Source organism: Onychostoma macrolepis, chromosome 06, assembly GCF_012432095.1.
Source record: "Onychostoma macrolepis isolate SWU-2019 chromosome 06, ASM1243209v1, whole genome shotgun sequence".
NCBI lineage: Eukaryota > Metazoa > Chordata > Actinopteri > Cypriniformes > Cyprinidae > Onychostoma > Onychostoma macrolepis.
The window spans coordinates 32,613,693-32,633,692 of record NC_081160.1 but is presented as its reverse complement, the minus strand read 5'-3'; the positions used below and the strand labels follow the sequence as shown (position 1 = coordinate 32,633,692).

At 30.1% G+C, this 20,000-nt stretch overlaps 2 protein-coding genes across 2 annotated transcripts in view; both read left to right on the top strand.

The window, feature by feature from the left end:
- Positions 1–11,028, top strand: part of kif5ab (kinesin family member 5A, b) — a 39,273-nt gene extending 28,245 nt beyond the window's left edge. Inside the window, exons 21-29 of the mRNA XM_058780239.1 lie at positions 929–989; positions 1,071–1,142; positions 2,512–2,616; positions 4,881–5,097; positions 6,554–6,710; positions 6,807–6,856; positions 7,127–7,154; positions 7,229–7,309; positions 9,173–11,028. Of these exons, the coding sequence (XP_058636222.1) occupies positions 929–989; positions 1,071–1,142; positions 2,512–2,616; positions 4,881–5,097; positions 6,554–6,710; positions 6,807–6,856; positions 7,127–7,154; positions 7,229–7,301 (763 nt within the window). The 3' untranslated portion in view covers positions 7,302–7,309; positions 9,173–11,028. The remainder of the gene's footprint in view (positions 1–928; positions 990–1,070; positions 1,143–2,511; positions 2,617–4,880; positions 5,098–6,553; positions 6,711–6,806; positions 6,857–7,126; positions 7,155–7,228; positions 7,310–9,172) is intronic.
- A 1,427-nt stretch (positions 11,029–12,455) lies between these two features.
- Positions 12,456–20,000, top strand: part of soat2 (sterol O-acyltransferase 2) — a 15,293-nt gene continuing 7,748 nt past the window's right edge. The window contains exons 1-10 of the mRNA XM_058777802.1: positions 12,456–12,589; positions 14,639–14,767; positions 14,838–14,890; positions 15,648–15,781; positions 15,873–15,923; positions 17,412–17,519; positions 17,971–18,253; positions 19,427–19,502; positions 19,594–19,678; positions 19,767–19,812. Of these exons, the coding sequence (XP_058633785.1) occupies positions 14,674–14,767; positions 14,838–14,890; positions 15,648–15,781; positions 15,873–15,923; positions 17,412–17,519; positions 17,971–18,253; positions 19,427–19,502; positions 19,594–19,678; positions 19,767–19,812 (930 nt within the window). The 5' untranslated portion in view covers positions 12,456–12,589; positions 14,639–14,673. The remainder of the gene's footprint in view (positions 12,590–14,638; positions 14,768–14,837; positions 14,891–15,647; positions 15,782–15,872; positions 15,924–17,411; positions 17,520–17,970; positions 18,254–19,426; positions 19,503–19,593; positions 19,679–19,766; positions 19,813–20,000) is intronic.

Sequence of the window (20,000 nt, the reverse complement as noted above, 5' to 3'; positions counted from 1 at the left end):
AGGTTATTGCGACTTTTTATCTCACAATTCTGACTTTTTTTCTCGCAATTGCAAAAAGTCACAATAACCTTTTTAAAATTTTTATTCAGTGGCGGAAACGGGTTTCCATACTACACCATTCAAAAGCACTGGAGTCAGTAGAATTTTTTTGAGGGGGGGATTATAGAAATTAATACTTTTATGTAGCAAGGATTAGTGCTGTCAAACGATTAATCGCGATTAATCGCATCCAAAATATAAGTTTTTGTTTACATAATATATGTGTGTGTACTGTGTATATTTATTATGCATGTATAAATACACACACACATGCATGTATATATTTTAGAAAAATATGTTATGTTTCTATATTAAATATATTTATATTTAATATAAATTATATGAATGTAAATATATAAACATATATAAAAATATATACTGTATGTGTGTGTATTTATATATACACATGATAAATATACACAGCACACACATATATTATGTAAACAAAACTTTTATTTTGGATGCGATTAATCGCGATTAATCGTTTGACAGCACTAGCAATGATAATGATGATAAAGACATTTAAAATGTTACAAAAGATTTCTAATTCAGACAAATGCCGTTCTTCTGAACTTCATTCATCCGAGAAACTTGAAAAAATTCTACTCAGCTGTTTTCAACATAATAATAATAAATTAGCAGCAAATCAGAATATTAGAATGATTTCTGAAGGATCAAGTGACTGGAGTAATGATGCTAAAAATTCAGCTTTTATCACAGGAATAAATTACATTTTAAAATATATTTAAATAGAAAACAGTTGTTTTAAATAGTCAAACTTTTTCAACATTTTACTGTATTTTGGATCAAATAAATGCAGGCTTGGTGAGCAGAAGAGACCTCTTTAAAAAACACGACAAATCTTACCGTTCAGATACTGTTTCTGCAGATTTCTGCACGAGCGTCAGGAGCAGACCAGGCAGGACATGAAGGGTCTGGAGGAGACCGTCGTGAGTATCTACAGCGCCTCAGACTGAATATGATGCACAATAATGAGATTTCTGACTCACCTGCACCTTTGTCTGTGAAAGGCTCGTGAACTCCAGACGCTCCACAACCTGAGGAAGCTGTTTGTTCAAGACCTGACAGCTCGAGTCAAACGGGTGCGTTCATCCGAACAACAAACACTCATGTGATGAGGAATCCACTGAGATTAAAGAGTCTGACGGACTGGAAAACATACAGGAACTGACCTGCTGTAAAATGACATCAAAAACTAAATTATGACTGATTTTGGTGCACAGAAAACTGTCTGTTGATGCATTAAATGACATGAATAAGGAGCAATACAACAACATATATTTATTTATGAAGCACATTTAAACGCACAAGTGCTGTACAACATGGAAAAAAAAAGCTACACATAATTATTTGTTAAATATTATTGCATTATTAATTATAATCATTACATATATTCAACAATATGAAATATATTATAAATATTATTATTAATAATTATAATTTTCATAAAATTATATGAATATTTATTTGACTAAATATTCTATTACATATGATAAGTAGTACATTAAATATATTTAATAGCATATGTATAATAGTATTAACAAATATTATACTATATTATAAATAGAATTATAATATTGTTGTAATTATATAAATTAATTACATTTATGAAAACTATGGAAATATTTGAAAATACAGTATTTAATAACAGATGTATAATATTATAAATACATTTTGATTATAGTTATATTATAAAATGTTATAATTTAATAAACATTTTAGTAAATTACTCAATATATAGAGAAATAAATAAATTTAAATATATTATAAAAAGTATACATTAAAGTATACAAAAATTATATTTTGTCTGAAAAAGCAACATTTACTTTTCCAAAAGCTACATGATAAAATAAAATACAATTTTATTAAAATATAAATATGAAAAAAAATGTAATATAATTTATTTACTTATTTATTCATCAATGTTTGTTAACATAAGTTAATAAAAATGCAATAAAGAAAGAAACAAACAAATAAATAGAAATACATTGAATAATATTGATTTATGATTGATTCTAGTATTTTATTAGTAAATGTTGAAATCAACTAAGATCAATAAATGCTTTAGAAGTATTGTTCATTGTTTGTTCATGTTAATTCAATTCACAATTATTTATATAGAGCTTTTCACGATACATATCGTATAAAATTATCGTATATATTTAGGAGTAGCTTATCTATGTAAGGGCGATGTCCATATGGCATAAATGTACAGTAAAAATCATGCAGTTAGTTAATGACATGTATTCAAATAGACGGTGAACACTATCAACAGCAATGATTATATGCAGAGCAAAATTTGGTGGTTTTATATGTTGGTCGAAGGTTGGCATCATCTGAGGTGTTGGCAACTGCATGTTAACTAATGTTACATGGAACCTTACTGTAAAGTGTTAAAAAGAATAAAAATAATCATATGAGCCATTAAACTGTATGTTTAAACTGTTTCAGAGCTCTGAGCTGGAGCTGGACGACAGCGGAGGCTGTTCCACACAGAAACAGAAGATCTCCTTTCTGGAGAACAACCTGGATCAGCTTACAAAAGTTCACAAACAGGTCAGAAATCAGATCCTCTGTGGAAATCTGCATTAGAACATGCACACAAAAATCGCTCAGTTTTCCACTAATAATGCAATGTTACTTGTATTAGAATACCCTCATTTACATGTAAGGATGTAAGAGAGACATACAACCCAAAATTATTCAGACAGCAGATATAATTTTTGATATTTTTTTTACTAGTGGGTGCAGGACACTATAGTTCATTTATGTAAGTAAGGATATAGCGAAATAAAGTCAACTGTGATATACACAAAAATTCTTCATACAGTGGACTACCAGTAAAATTTGGGATCAAAAAAATATTTAGACACTACTGTTTTCTTCTTATTTTTAAAAATAAAAGAATAATTTTTTGTTCAATAAATATACTGTAATTAAAATGTTAATATAAAAAATATATTTTATAAATACAGAAACAAAATAATTTAAAAAAGCAAAGATTCTGAAAGCATTGAAGGAAATCCAATAATAATTGAATATATATTTACAGTAGTAACAACAAATGATATTTTATTATATGATATGATTAATATCACGTTTTTAAATATGGTGGTTTCATTCTAAACATGGTGATTATCTCTGATATGGACACACAACATAATATATGATATTTATCATCTGAATCTAACCATGTCATGTTAACAAATGGAAAAGTCAGCGATCTATTAATTATCATGTTAATTACTGTGCGCAACAACAGGGGCGCTTTTACCCCAAATACCATACTTTTACATATTCTTTCATTATTTAAAAACTGTTGCTTTAATTATCTTCAACAAAACTGAAAATCGTTAAGAAGACCTTTGTTTCAAAATACATGCATTAATTTTAGCGATTCTCATTTGCTGCTTAAATCTACAACATTTAAAAAAACATAAAATGTTAGATCAAGTGAGCACAGAATCAGCTTTCGAGTCAAGGATCAGACAAATTTGCGTGTGCATCTTGAAAAGCGGATGTTTTGGAAAGTGCCACGCCATGTTTTTGTGCCATCTACTGCTTTAGAGGACAATAATAGCAAAGGCACAGTGTTGCCAATTTTGTTGGTAAATTTAGCAACTTTTTACACTTTTTCTTCCAAAAGCACAAAGCAACAAATTTAGCTACTTTTATCAAGTTTTGATAAGTGACTCAAATGATTAAAAGGCACACATTTTCCATCTAAATTACACAAAAAGAGGAAACCAAATATGCCTAGCAGTACACACATCTCGTGAATTAAGTTAGTTGCTATTTGCAATTGTTCAATTTAATAATAATAAGAAGAAGAATTGAATAATTGAATAATTGTTCATTTATGATGCACCATGTTAGTAGCTCGTACCTGCGATTGTTGATCAGTTAGTACACTCTCAGAACAATATCTAGAAAAATGGAAAAGGTACTAGTATTTTTCCAGGACATTATCCGTCATCCATTATTCATTATCCGTTGTAACCCGAAAAAACACAAAATACGATGCATAATTTCAAATGCAGTTAAAAACCTGTGAAAAATCAATATGGGAAATTCTTTCATATAAACATAGTAGATTGTGCCATTATTTTTACAGACTTTTCTTAGAGTGTAGCACACTAACTAGTACTAATACAGTGCTTAAAACTATAATTGTTCAGAATGTGTAGTTTTACTAGTTTACTAGCTAATAAAAAAAAATTAAATTGTAATCGCTCAAAAATGTGAACATGTTTAATAATTCAATGTTGCATTTAAAAACAGCTGTTTATATTTTAATATTATATTATGCATTTATATTGTTTTACGAACAAATCTAAATTAACATTTATAAAGTAGTGGCAATTTTGCATCGTCATCGCGCAATGACATCACAATGTCATTTAGCAACTTTTAGCAACAAATCGACCTTTATTTAGCAACTTCCCCTGAAAATTATTTAGCAAAACACTGCAAAGGCGCATTTAGCCACGTTGTACGCTATATGACATATTCATGGCGCTTATACATTTTAAAAAAGCCACAAAATCTTGGTTGATACATCAACAAACTTGTAGTCATGTTTAGTGTACTTGTATTATAAATATTGTTGTTTTTTTGTAACTGTAATTTACAAGTAATTTACAAGCCCTAGTCCTATGAACAAGTATTGTAAATTAGCTTCATGCATGGGATGACTGTCATTTCAGTTTCATCTATGTTTATTGTATCTGTCCCTAACAAATAAAACATTAAATAAATCAAAATATCACCTGATTGAGCTGGACGGCAGGATTTAGTGTTGATTTTGCGCTGTCTCTCAGCTGGTTCGTGATAACGCAGATCTGCGCTGCGAGCTTCCGAAGCTGGAGAAGCGTCTTCGGTCCACGGCGGATCGGGTTCGAGCGCTGGAGGACGCGCTGAGAGAAGCCAAAGAAGGAGCGATGAAGGACCGCCGGCGCTACCAGCAGGAGGTCGAGCGAATCAAAGACGTCATGAGGGCCAGAAACGGCTTCCGACGGCCTCATGCTGCGCTCATCGGTCAGTCCAGCTCCCTACTGGACGATTAAACAAATCCATCTCAAGCATCATCTCTATTATTACTCTGCATGAGATGAAGCAGCTTTCATTTGTAAAGTATTTTATTAACTATATTATCCAAAAATAGCCATTATCACATTACAATATGCGACTCTGGAGCACAAAAGCAGTCATAAGCAGCACAGGTATATTTGTAGCAATAGCCAACAATACATTGTATGGGTCAAAATGATCCATTTTTCTTTTATGCCAAAAATCATTAGGATATTAAGTAAAGATCATGTTCCATGAAGATATTTTGTAAATTTCCTACCGTAAATATATCAAAACGTAATTTTTGATTAGTAATATGTATTGCTAAGAACTTCATTTGAAAAACTTTAAAGGTGATTTTCTCAATATTTAGATTTTTTTGCACCCTCAGATTCCAAAATATTCAGCCAAATATTGTCCGATCATAACAAACAATACATCAATGCAAAGCTTATTTATTCTGCTTCAGATGATGCATAAATCTCAATAAAAAAAAACAAAAAAACCCTTATGACTGGTTTTGTGGTCCAGGGTCATATCTATAAACAATTTTTGTTACATTTCAGCATGTCATGAAATATAAATTTACTATGATATACTGATGATTCCTCATACCATAAATAATGATAATAAATTAACAATAAAATATAAAACTAGAAATATTAAGATTAAAAAAGTATATTATAAAAAATTTATATGATTAAATGAACTAAAAATCTATATATTATATGATTATTAAATATGATTATATTGTTAATTATAATACATTATATATATTGAATAACACATTAATATATATAAATATGATATTAAAATTTACATTTAAATTATATTAAAATTATAATTATATAAATAATTTATTAAATTATTAACATTATGTATTAAGATAATAAATAATGTACTGAAAATATTACAAACATTATAATGTTATTTAATTGAGTATATTGTAATATTTTTACATTAATAATAAATGCATTAAATATATTTCATAACATGTTTATAATATTAAAAACAAATGTAATATTTAGTGCTGTCAAACGATTAATCGCAATTAATTGCATCCAAAATAAAAGTCTTTGTTTACATAATATATGTGTGTGTACTGTGTATATTTATTATGTATATATATAAATACACACACATACAGTATATATTTTGAAAATATTTACATGCATATATTTATATTCATATAATTTATATTATATATAAAATATATAATATAAATTATATATATTTAATATATAAACGTAACGTGTTTTTCTGAAATATATACATGCATGTGTGTGTGTATTTATATATACACAATAAATATGCTAAATAATACAATAAGTATATTTTATAACATATAATATTGTAAATGAATGTTATATCTTAAATATAATAATAATATTATTAAATATTCTAATTCTATTTTTCCCCTCAGCCAAACCGATTCGCCCAGGACATTACCCCGCCTCCTTATCCGTCAATCACACATTCCTGCGCAGCAGGGATCAGCCAATCACGTTCAGCAATGCCATGTTCAGCAGCGCCACTGAAAAACCCCAAACCACACAAACTGAGTCCAGTTTCACCAACAAGTGAGCATCAATGTTTCTGGCTCATGATTGACTGAATTGTGTGTATTTTTACCACAGCTGATGTAGAAGATGTGCTTCTGTTTGTCATGTTAACAGGACGCTGTCAGAGGACGAGAGACATGTGAACAAACTCATCATCACCAACGGTAAATCAGAGAGCACTTTACTTTTATCACCTGAATAAAATGTTATCGCTCAGCTGTCGCTCTTTCCAGTTTATGGGTCCAAACTGTAAAAAATGGCTGCATGGGACCTGATTGGGACATCTATAGGCGCTATAACGTGAAGCTCATTGCCTCCGTTTTCCAAATAAAAAGACTAATTTAGAATTTCACAGTGCAGTAAATGTAAATAATAAAAAAAAAATGTATACTTGCTACACTTATTTTAATACATATTCATTCTTGTTTCACCAGGAAATCCCACAGATGTGAACGAGAACAGGTGAGCGTGAGTGTGTGTGACTGTACAGCACATACTGTAATAAGTTGATAATCTAATGATGTTTTGTGCTGTAGTGTGTGTCACGATGAGCCAGCAGACCATCTCCAGCACAAAAACAAGCTTCAAGAGCCGCACGCCACCAGCTAAACACACAGGTGAACAACAATCACAATATTACATATAGACCATAGCATTTACATTCTAAAAAACAAACACACAAAAAAACATGGTGTTACTATTAGCCTAAATGCAAATATTATGCACTGCATCAAGTGATTTTCTGTCTATGTATTTTTGTACTGTTTTTCAGTAGAAATATTGTAATTGTGAGGAAAAAGTCAGAATTGTGAAATAAAAAGTCGCAATTACCTTTTTATGTTTTATTTTGTGGTGAAAAAACATTTATTTTTAAAATTATCTCACAATTCTATAATTACAAGATTTAAACATAGAATTGCAAGACAGAATTTTGAGGAAAAAAGTCAGAATTGTGAAATAAAAAGTCGCAATTACCTTTTTATGTTTATTTTGTGGTGAAAAAACATTTATTTTTAAAATTATCTCAAAATTCTATAATTACAAGATTTAAACATAGAATTGCAAGACAGAATTTTGAGGGAAAAAGTCAGAATTGTGAAATAAAAAGTCGCAATTACCTTTTTATGTTTTATTTTGTGGTGAAAAAACATTTATTTTAAAATTATCTCACAATTCTATAATTACAAGATTTAAACATAAATTGCAAGACAGAATTTTGAGGAAAAAGTCAGAATTGAGAAATAAAAGTTGCAATTACCTTTTTATGTTTTATTTTGTGGTGAAAAACATTTATTTTAAAATTATCTCAAAATTCTATAATTACAAGATTTAAACATAGAATTGCAAGACAGAATTTTGAGGAAAAAGTCAGAATTGTGAAATAAAAGTTGCAATTACCTTTTTATGTTTTATTTTGTGGTGAAAAACATTTATTTTAAAATATCTCACAATTCTATAATTACAAGATTTAAACATAGAATTGCAAGACAGAATTTTGAGGAAAAAAGTCAGAATTGTGAAATAAAAAGTCGCAATTACCTTTTTATATTTATTTTGTGGTGAAAAAAACATTTATTTTTAAAATGATCTCACAATTCTATAATTACAAGATTTAAACATAGAATTGCAAGACAGAATTTTGAGGAAAAAAGTCAGAATTGTGAAATAAAAAGTTGCAATTACCTTTTATGTTTTATTTTGTGGTGAAAAAACTTTTATTTTTAAAATTATCTCACAATTCTATAATTACAAGATTTAAACATAGAATTGCAAGACAGAATTTGGAGGGAAAAAGTCAGAATTGTGAAATAAAAAGTCGCAATTACCTTTTTGTGTTTTATTTTGTGGTGAAAAAACATTTATTTTTAAAAATATCTCACAATTCTATAATTACAAGATTTAAACATAGAATTGCAAGACAGAATTTTGAGGAAAAAAGTCAGAATTGTGAAATAAAAAGTTGCAATTACCTTTTTATGTTTATTTTGTGGTGAAAACACATTTATTTTTAAAAATATCTCATAATTCTATAATTACAAGATTTAAACATAAATTGCAAGACAGAATTTTGAGGAAAAAGTCAGAATTGTGAAATAAAAATTCCATACTTAAATATATACTATATATATATAAATAATAATAATATATAAATAATACTCTTGTCTTCTAACAAAAAAAAAAAAAAATATATATATATATATATATATATAAAATAAAATAATAAGTTTATGCTTAAAGCAAGAACAAATATCTACCAGTGCAGTCAGACAAATAATCTTGTTTTTCCTTGTTTAAATTGCTTTTTCTGACCTCATTGAAAGATATTTATTGCTTTTTTCAGAAAAAAAAAAGACTTAAGACTTTGCTTTTCACGTAATTGTATCTTGATTTAAGAATAAGTAGGTATTTCTACTGGAAAACAAGACAAGAAACTTGAGAATATTCACCGTGCGGTCTTCTTTTCTTCTCTTTCTCTGCAGGCGATCTGTTCTTCTGAATCCTCCTCTGTATATTTGCATGTTGCCTGCAGATCCAGTGATGAATATGAACCGTCCGCTCACTCTAATCTGTCATGTAACCTCAGATCGTGAAGATGAAACGCTTCCACTGCGAACGACGCCATGAGCAGAAGAGTTTATATATGCGAGGTCAAGCAGTCGTCAGCCAACGGCTCGTTCTCAGAAAACAATGCCATTTCTACCAGAACAATTCAATAATATTTTCATTTAGCATTTTCTTTGCAAAGGTTTTCAGCAACAAATGTGGGTTTTCAATAAACCATTTTTCACAAGTCTTTACCAATTACTACCTACAGTACAATATCGCTCTTTTTTAACGTAATAATTATTAGGAATTAGTAAAAACTCCACAGTGAAAGAATTTAAATAATTTATTTTAATTTAATTTAATAATTAAATTAACCTTAACATTAATTAAAAAATAAAGTATAACATTAAATTGTACATTTAATTTAATTTAAAATTATAAGTGTTAAATTTAATTTACAATTAAATTAAAATGAATAATTTTATTTAATAATTCAATTTAATTCGAATAAGCCTTTGTAATGCATTAATAAATGTGGCCAAATTAAATGATTACATTTAATTATTAATTTGATTTCATTTAGAATTCAATAAAATAATTTAATTTAATAATTCAATTTAATTTGAATAATCCTATACAATGCATTGATAAATGTGGCCATGCATATTACTATTCTAATGAAAAACAAACATTTAAAATCATAAAATATCAGTTCTTTATACGGTATCGGTAGAAATTCCTGAAGACACATATATGATAAATGGCAGTGTTTCCTAAAAACGACCCAGAAACAGAGCGTATGGTGGTGTTAGTCATTGTTGACATTAATGTGATGTTATTATGAAATTCTGTAGCTATTTTTACGTAGCTGTAACTATTTTTATACTCATATTTAAATGACAGAATAGCTTTTGTGGTCCGGTGTGTTTGGTATGCGCTTTGACGTTAAAGATATTTGACATTAAATATTTAAGTTCAAGTCAGATGATAAAAAACGAAACATATTAACAATTCTAAGTAGATCGGATTGTTCCTAGAATCAACATACCTCATAAATGCAGTTGAGAAATGATCAACTTTACAATTGCTAAACGTGTGATCAGACACATCAGTCAGTGTGACCTCTGATCACATGACCTAGAGTCTGACCTTTGACCTCTCTACATATCCTGATCTGCCAGTCAGGATGAGACGGAGTCAGACTACGAGAAAAATATAGGTAACAATTTAAAGGTTCTGTAAGTGATTTTAGCCATTCTGCACCATAAATAAACAAACAAACAAATAAATTTTAGCCTATATAAAAATTGTATTATATTTTTTAAAAATTATATGAAATTTCTATATAGGCTTTAATTAAAGTGTTGCATTTTACATCTTAAAAAGTCCATGATTCTACAAAGACTTCTCGCAGAGTTTTAATGGATTCTCATGTGGCTGTTTTCTGCGTCTTTTACCATCGGCCTTCAGCTTCTGCTGGGAAATAGTTACATAAGATCTCATGCTGTTTCTCGCCTGGTTTTAAAAGAGATTCTGCGCATCTCAAGACACATCTAAATGTGAATAACGCTGGTGAGGATCTGTATGATGAAGGACTCAAGGATGTGTGTTAGAATCAGTTTTTTGTGGTTGGTTTTTGTATTGCATGATGGACAAACAGGCCTGTCGCAGAACTTGCCGTTAAAAACCTTTCAATAAAGAGAATCCAGTCTGTAACACCTGTGTTTTTTGAATATAGTTGATCTGTTGCCTAACTTGCTATTAAAAAGTTTCAATAAAGAGAATCCAGTCCATGAACCGAGTGTTTTTTCTTTTAATTGTACATACATATATATATATATATATATATAGATGAACACAAGTACAGTAAGGTCCATATATATTTGGACACAGGCACAATTTTATTATTTTAGCTGTTGACCAAAACCTATTCAAGTTACAGTTATATAATACAGTTATAGAACTTAAAGTGCTTTAATGTGATGATATTCTCATTAAAATGAGAGGAAAGGTTAAGGAATTACAGCTCTTTAATATGTACCTCCTCCTTTTTCAAGGGACCGTAAGTAACTGGACAGTTGACTCAAAAGCTGTTTCATGGACAGATGTGGGCTCTTCTTGTGTTATTTCTACATCAGTTCAGCAGCTAAAAGGTCTGGAGTTGATTCTAAGCGTGTCATTTGCATTTGGAAGCTGTTGCTGTGAACCACATCATGCAGGATCTCTCCATACGACAGAAACAGATGATTGTTAGGCTTCAGAAACAAAACAGATCCATCAGAGAGAGAGAGAGAGAGCAGGAACATTAGGAGGCAAATCAACAGTTTGGTTCATTCTCCTGTCAATCTCCTGATCTCGACTCGACTGAGCAGCATTTGACTCGCTGAAGACAAAACTACAGACAGAAAGAGCCACAAACAAACAACAACCGAAGTCCGCTGCAGTGAAGACCTGGCAAAGCTTCACGAAGAAGAAACCCAGTCTCTGCTGATGTCCAGGAGTTCAGACTTAAGACAGTCAAAGGATTCTCAACAAAATATTAAAAACCAACATTTTATTTATGATTATATTTAATTTGTCCAATTACATTTGAGCCCCTGAAAATGGCAGGACTGTGTATAAAAAATGGTTGAAATTCCTAAACATTTTATGATATATTTTTGTTCAACCCCTTGAATTAAAGCTTAAAGTCTGCACTTAAATCACATCTTGATTGTTTCATTTTAATTCTATTCTGGTGGCATACAGAGCTGAAATTATGAAAATTGTGTCAGTGTCCAAATATATATGGACCTGACTGTATACACACGCACACGTAAAGAACTGATATTTTAGGATGATTTTAATGTTTTTCATTAGAATATCAGCTAATTTGCCATTAAAAGAGAATCCAGTCCATGAACACCATTTAGTGATAGAATATAGCTGATATAAATTAATAGAAGTAGATATAATATTGAAATAATGAACATAAGCCAACAGTTAAAAATGTGAACTTGATTTATTAGATCACGTGTCCATATCTGAACCTGTCATTGAAATATTAGTAATAATAAACAAATAAAAATAATAGTGATATAATCTGTAAAATCTCTCTAACTGAGTGATAAAGGTTATGTAAGGACGGGTCAAAGTCTAAACAGGTCAACAAGTGCGTCTGATGATTAGAATGAGTAATTAGAGAACGGCTGGATTCGTGCACATATAATAACTGATGGTTTCTGTCGTGTGATTATGAGTGAAGTTGAGGGTCAGCAGGGCAGACTGAGTCTCTAAACAGATCGATAGCGGTGTGGAGCTGAACGCTGTGGCAGAGCAAAGCTCACACAGAAACACAGTCAGCGCTCACGGTGAGTACAGCTCATCAGCTTTCTGAATCTTCTGGATAATTAACATTCATATTCACTGATTAATATGATATTCATACAGATTTGAGGCGTGTTATAGGCTACTGGGGAGACTTTCTTACTTTTAAACCAGATTAATAAAGGCAATTAAATCTCACAAAATTGGTCAAAACCATTATTTAAAAAAAAAAAAAAGTTGATATTTTCATGATAATCACATTTCCCTCCACATAATAATAATAATAATAATGTTATATTTTTAATTGTAGTGTTTATAGATCATGATGCCATTATTTTTTGAAAAATAAAATACAATTCTATTAAAGTAATTTTTACTTAAAAAGTAAAACTGTGTTACAGTAAGTGAGAGCAATAAAAATTATACATTAATAAGAGATTCATCATTGAGAATAATAATTTAAAAAATGAAAACGTAATAAACATTTACAGTAAAGCATGTTCTTTACGCAAAAAACAAACAAACAAGCAAAAAAGTAATGAATTTCTTTCTTGTTGATTTGTTTTGGTGAAATAAGAGCCAAACAGTACACTGTACACTATCTAACAGTGTTACTGTACAAAGCACAGTTAACTATTTCTATACAAATATTATTGCACTACTCATATTTTGCATATACATTGTTTAACAATACTATTGCACACGCAACCATCTGTATTTATTACCACCGTTCTTACACTGCTGCTGTTCATACTGTACATATATCACATTTGCACTCCTATTTATATTCTGTACATACTCTGTTAAATATTGTATATAGCAACTCCCCTGTACATACTGTAAGTTATAGCTTCTGTATTTAAAACACTATTTTCTTGCACTTCTGGTTAGATGCTAACTGCATTTCATTAGCTCTGTACTTGTACTCTGCATAATGACAATAAAGCTGAATCTAATCTAATCTAAAAAAAAGCATGTTTTATGAGATTAAAGTATTTGTAAGAAGGCATTTAGGATTTAATTTAGCAGATTTTTATGATGATTTCTTGACTAAAATTGTAAAGACATTGCATTAAATTCATCAAGGTAGAGGTAGAGTTTTTCAGATGTGAACTCTGTCTCCGTCTCTATCTGTCAGTGTGACAAACCCAACATTATCGGCATCATTTATCAGCCATTACTGCTAATATTCATTATATTTCAGTCTGGTTATTCATGGCACTGCTTTATCTCTGAAGTGAAGTCATATGTGAGCAGAAGGGACACACACGGTAAACACACATGCGGTACAGCGGCAGAGGTTACTGTGGGTCATGAATCCGTCCTCAGTCAAACATCAGCACTGTTGTATTATGGGTAACCTAGTTTAGTTCAATACAGATTACTTCAGTTCAGCTCACTTCAGCAGGGGTCAAAAGGTCACATGATGCTTTAGAGTGTATATGCTTGTATATATATATATATATATATATTTGTGTATAACAAATATGTGTTCTATGTTTTATAAAAACATACAATTGATCGTATTTATATTTTTTATACTTTTCATATTTCCAGGGTTCTCAGAAGTAGAAGTCGTCATAGTTGGGAAAACTTTTACGGTGTCAGAAACTACAACAAATGTATTTATTAAATTTGCGTTCTCATTTGCTCTAAAAGCAGAAGACAAAATCCATGATAGAGTTTCAGTGACTTTCCAAAAGAAGTTAGTTAAATATATAAAATTAAATACATATTTAATAAATATATTATAAATGCATATAAAATAAAAATGTAAATAAAATAAATTGTATTAATGTTTTTACATTTATTTTTATTAATTTTTATTTATCCCTTTCATACACACACACACTTAAATACATAATATATATATATAAATATTTACATATAAATTATGCATTAATATAAATTAATTATTATAATTAATATAAAATAATTATAGACTTTTTAGACCAGCATCAGTGTTCTGGTGCTTTAAAGACTCCAGAAACCAAAATCCTGATCTGAAGAAGCTGTAAAGAAACATCTCTCAACATGATCTACTGTACATGCGTCTCTGACTGTAATTCTTCTGTCTGTCTTAAACATTTCAGCAGGACTTTGAGGGACTAAAACAGACGGTGAAATCATGTCAGCTTTCGGCACGAGTAAGACGGCGGTGCGTCGCACCAGAGGACGGACAGAAGGCCAGTGTCCCACAGAGAACGGCTCCATCAGACAGCGTGAGTCTGACTTTATCCTGCTCCACCAGCGTAAAGTATTACTGTATTTAGTGTCTCTGTCCATCTGCAGATGATAATCACACAAATATGAGCGATATAACACTGAGAAAGGAAGACATGGAGGTAAGACACTTTCAAAAATCAAGACTTAGTATTTTAATTGCAATATTTTCATGCCATGTTTGTTTTTGTTGTACTGCCATTAAGTTATTATTATTATTTAAATAATCTAATTTAATAATTGAATACATTAATAATTTCTTATTTAAATCAGCTTAAATTAATTTAGCAGAATTATGTTAATGCATTTGTTTTTCATTTAAACTTGCTTAAATTAATCAAATTATTTTAACAAATTTTTATTTAGATCAGCTTTAATTAATTTAGTAAAATTAATGGATTTTTTATTTAAATTGGCTTATTATAATAAGTTAATAAATTACAACTTATTTTAGTGATTTGGACTTGAAATGTTTTTGAACTATAAATATATTTTCTTTCTTTTTTAGATAAAATGAATTGAATACTTTAATTGATAAACTTACTTTTATTAGTACTTTCTTCTGAAACAAGCAAACAAACAAGTACATCGTATGGCTTTTTCTTTTATGCCAAAAATCATTAGGATATTAAGTAAAGATCATGTTCCATGAAGATATTTTGTAAATTTCCTACTGTAAATATATCAAAACTTCATTTTTGATTAGTAATATGCATTGCTAAGAACTTCATTTGAACAACTTTAAAGGTGATTTTCTCAATATTTAGATTTTTCTCAGCCAAATATTGTCCGATCCATATCCTATATTCGAAAAATTGACCCTTATGACTGGTTTTGTGGTCCAAGGTCACAAATAATAATTGATGTATTTGTGATCAGAGGATGAAAGCGGAGCTGATCCAAAACGTTCAGTCTCGTCTGAATGAGCTGCTGGAGCGAGCGCTGTCAGACTCCATGCAGTCGCTCTACAGAAACACACACACACACCCGGATCACACACACACCCACGACAGGTGAGCCCCGCCGCTGTGATGTCACTTCCTGTCTGGCAGCTTCAGGTCTGAAGAGGGCTTAAAAGCACATACAGCATCTTTTTGTTTTCAGGCACAAACTGGATCAGGGGAAGGTGTTTGTGGCCCGATGCTCTCTGCTGGAGTGAGTATTAATACTGCTGCTTACTCACCGGAGACTCATTACTCATTCAGTGGAGAGGAACCACCCTAGCAACCACATAGCAACCAACCAAAGGACTTCTCACTATCTTACACTCGTCTCATCAAAAAGAACAGAAAAGATGAACAGCCTAGTTTACAATTACAATGATATAACAACAGCTTTATCCAAAGAGAGAAAAAGAGGAAGTTAATCAGTCAATAATTGCTGCAGTTCAAACTTCACAATAAAAATTCACAGCGTTATTGACTGATCGATTAGTATTTCAATGATTAATTAACATTATGAATATTAATTTATTGTATCGTTATATTAATATTACTGTATCGTAATATCTACAAATCTGATCAGAAATCTGATGAATTGGACTATTTAAAGCTTAAAAATGGCCAAAAGACTTTTTTAATGATGAATTAATATTATGAATATTAATTTTATTGTATAATTAATTATATTAATATTATTGTTCATTACAACTCATCAGACATTTGATGAATTGAACTATTTTAAGCTTTTTTGCAATTCAACATTTAAAAAAAATGCCCAAAGGCTTCATATTCAGAGCAATTTATCCTCTTAATTGTTTTTGTATTTTTAATGATAAATTAAAATTATGAATATTATTAATACTATTGTATCATTATAGGCTACAAATCATCATACATTTGATGAATTAGATTATTTAAAGCTTTATTGCAATTGAAATTTTAAAAATGGACCAATGGCTTCAAATTCAGAGCAGATTTTTAAATTTTTATTTATTTATTTATTTATTGTCATAATTTAATATTATTAAAAATATTATTATTATTATTATTGTTGTATCATTATAGTGAAGAAATTTGATGACTTGAACAATTTTTTTAAATTAAAAAAATAATAATAATGAATAAAAAATTGGCTTCAAATCCAGAGCAAATTTTCTTTTCAAACATTTTTTTATTTGTTTATTTTTTTAATGATTAATTAAAATTCTGAACATTATTAATGGCATTGTATCATTTGGTTATTTAAAGCTTTATCGCAATCCAAATTTTAAAAACGTACCAGAAGGCTTTAAATTCAGAGCATTTATTTATTTATTTTGTTATGCTAAATTCATATTATGAAAATTATTATTATCATTGTATTATTATAGCTAAAAATCATCAGAAACGTGATGACTATTTAAAGTGTTGGCTTCAACTTCAGAGCAAATTTTCTTTTTATTTATTTATTTATTTAATGATTAATTAAAATTCTGAATATTATTAATGTACCATTAAAGATGCAAATCATCAACAATCTGATAAATTGGACTATTTAAAGCTGCAAAACATCCTAAAGGTCACAACTTTATAAATATTGCATAAAAAAATAAAATACACAGTACATTAAATATTTTTTACATGGTTACAAAGACTGTAAAAAATTATTAATTAATTAAATTCTTTTTTTTTTTTGGCCACTTGTTCATGTGTCTCTCTCCAGTGAATTATTTGAGATCAGTCACATCAGGACCATTTATCACATGTTCATCGCTGCTCTCCTCCTGTTCATCATCAGCACTTTAGCAGTGGACTACATCGACCAGGGCAGGTGAGAGAGTGAGTGTGAGTGTGTGTGTGTGTGTGTGTGTGTAAGAGAGAGTGTGTGAGTGTGTGTATCTGTGTGTGTGTGTGTGTGTGTGTGTGTGTACTGGTTTTTGTGGTTTACGGGGACAAAATTTGTATAATGATATGGGTATGACAGAGGTATTACAATTTGAAGGTGGTTTATGAGGACACTGCCTATGTCCCCGTAACTCAAAAGGCTTAAAAAACATACTAAATGGTGTTTTTTTTAAATCTAAAAATGCCTGTAGTCTCCTGTAAGGGGTAGGTTTAGGTGTAGGGTTGGTGTAGGACAATAGCACATACAGTAAGTACAGTATAAAAACCATTACGCCTATGGAGAGTCCCCATAAACCACTAAAACAAACATGTGTGTGTGTGTGTGAATAAAGCATCATAATTAAATAAGGTATCAGACTGACTGTGTGTGTGTTTAGGCTGGTTCTGGACTTGGATCTGTTTTATTACGCGTTCGGTCAGCTGGGGACGGTTGTATGGGCCTGGACGCTCATGTTCTCATACACTCTGCTCGGCCCGTATCACGTTCTGAGTGCCTGGGCTTCACTCAATCACGGCCGCGGCTGGAGGACGTGTGTGTCCGCGGTGGCAGCGCTAACGCTGTGTGCCGCTCAGACGAGCATGCTGGGAATATTTCCAGTGTTTGTCGTCCTGCATTATCAGCTGCCGGCCGCTTCACGATTCATCATCATATTAGAACAGGTACAATAACACAGGCCTGTGTGTGATACATGTGATTTACTCACTTCATTTAATTATAAAATCACACGTAAAATGTGTATACATGTAGTTAATTAAAATAAATTAAAAAAAATGTATCAAATAAATTGTAACTAATTTTATTTATTTACTTATTATGAAATTATTTATTATATGTATTTATTATTTATAATATATCATATTTTAATAAAGCTTATTATTTATAATATATATCATACATGAATATCATTTACATATATATATATATATATATATATATATATATATATATATATATATATATATATATATATATATATATATATATATATATATATATATATATATACACACACAGTATATTTACTTATGAAATGATTTATGTATATCATTTAAACATATATATATATATATATATATATATATATATATATATATAAATAAAATACACATATGTAAATTAGGTATATAAAGAAGATAAATAATAATTAATACTTTTTGCACACAATTATTTATAAATATCATCATGCATAATGCATTATTAAATAAAATAAATTAATTAATTAAATCAAATTATTTTAATTGTTATTCATAATTTCATATTTGAATATAATGTACATAATTATATCATCTGCATAAAGTAAAAATGATAAATTATTATAATTACTATTAAATTAAATTATTATTTTTCATATCTATCATGTTTTATTATCATTAATACATTGTATAATTATCACAATTAATTATATTTTGTCATATTAATGACATAGTTTCAGAAGTTCCATTACATCATACACTATGAAGATAGAGGTTTAACAAATGAATGAATCATGAATTAGGTTTTTATGAGATTGTGCCAGATTTAAAGCAATGCTTTGTGCCCGTGTTTATTTGGGGTTCACGGACCAAAGACTGCCATACTTTGGCAAATTAAATAGGTCACTAAATTAGAAAACAGTAAAATACAGATGAGCTCAAACAGGGGGTCAGAGGTCAAAGGTCAGCGGCCTATCGGACAAAACCGGTCAAACACGCTTTGACTGACCGCCAAACACCACAAACACACGGATGAAGCCTGTAGTTTGAGCCTCGGTCCTCTGTTCGAGTGTTTAATGATGTTAAATGAGTGTTTTTCCTCCGTGTGTAAATCTGCCAAATCCTGCTTTTCCTCCACAGATCAGATTTGTGATGAAGAGCTACTCGTTTATCCGTGAAACCACAGCAGCCGTTCTCAGGAACACACCGCAGAAGGGTAACGCTGATAAACACCACCGACACTCATACGGAGTGAATACATGCATCTGAATACAGGTTTCTGCTGTAACCCTGATCTGTCCTCACAGGTGAACCCCTGCGATATCCGTCCCTCTCCAGCTATCTGTACTTCTTGTTCTGCCCGACTCTGATCTATCGGGAGGTTTATCCTCGGTAAACGGCTCTTGTTGTGACAAACGACTGTATTACAACGTGACAAACATAAAAATCAATATCCTCACTGTTTGTTGTTCTCTTTCAGAAACACACACATCAGATGGAACTACGTTGGCAAGAACTTTCTGAAGGTGGGATTGACCAATCGCTCACGCAGCCACACACCTGGGTCACATTTCACCCAAAAATTAAAATAAGAACATTAACAAATTAATTTTTGCATAAAGAAACGAAAAAGATATAAAGCAGCGTTTTGCATCGTCACATTATTTTCATGAGAATTACACACATTTCCCTTCAACCCACAACTCTTATTAAC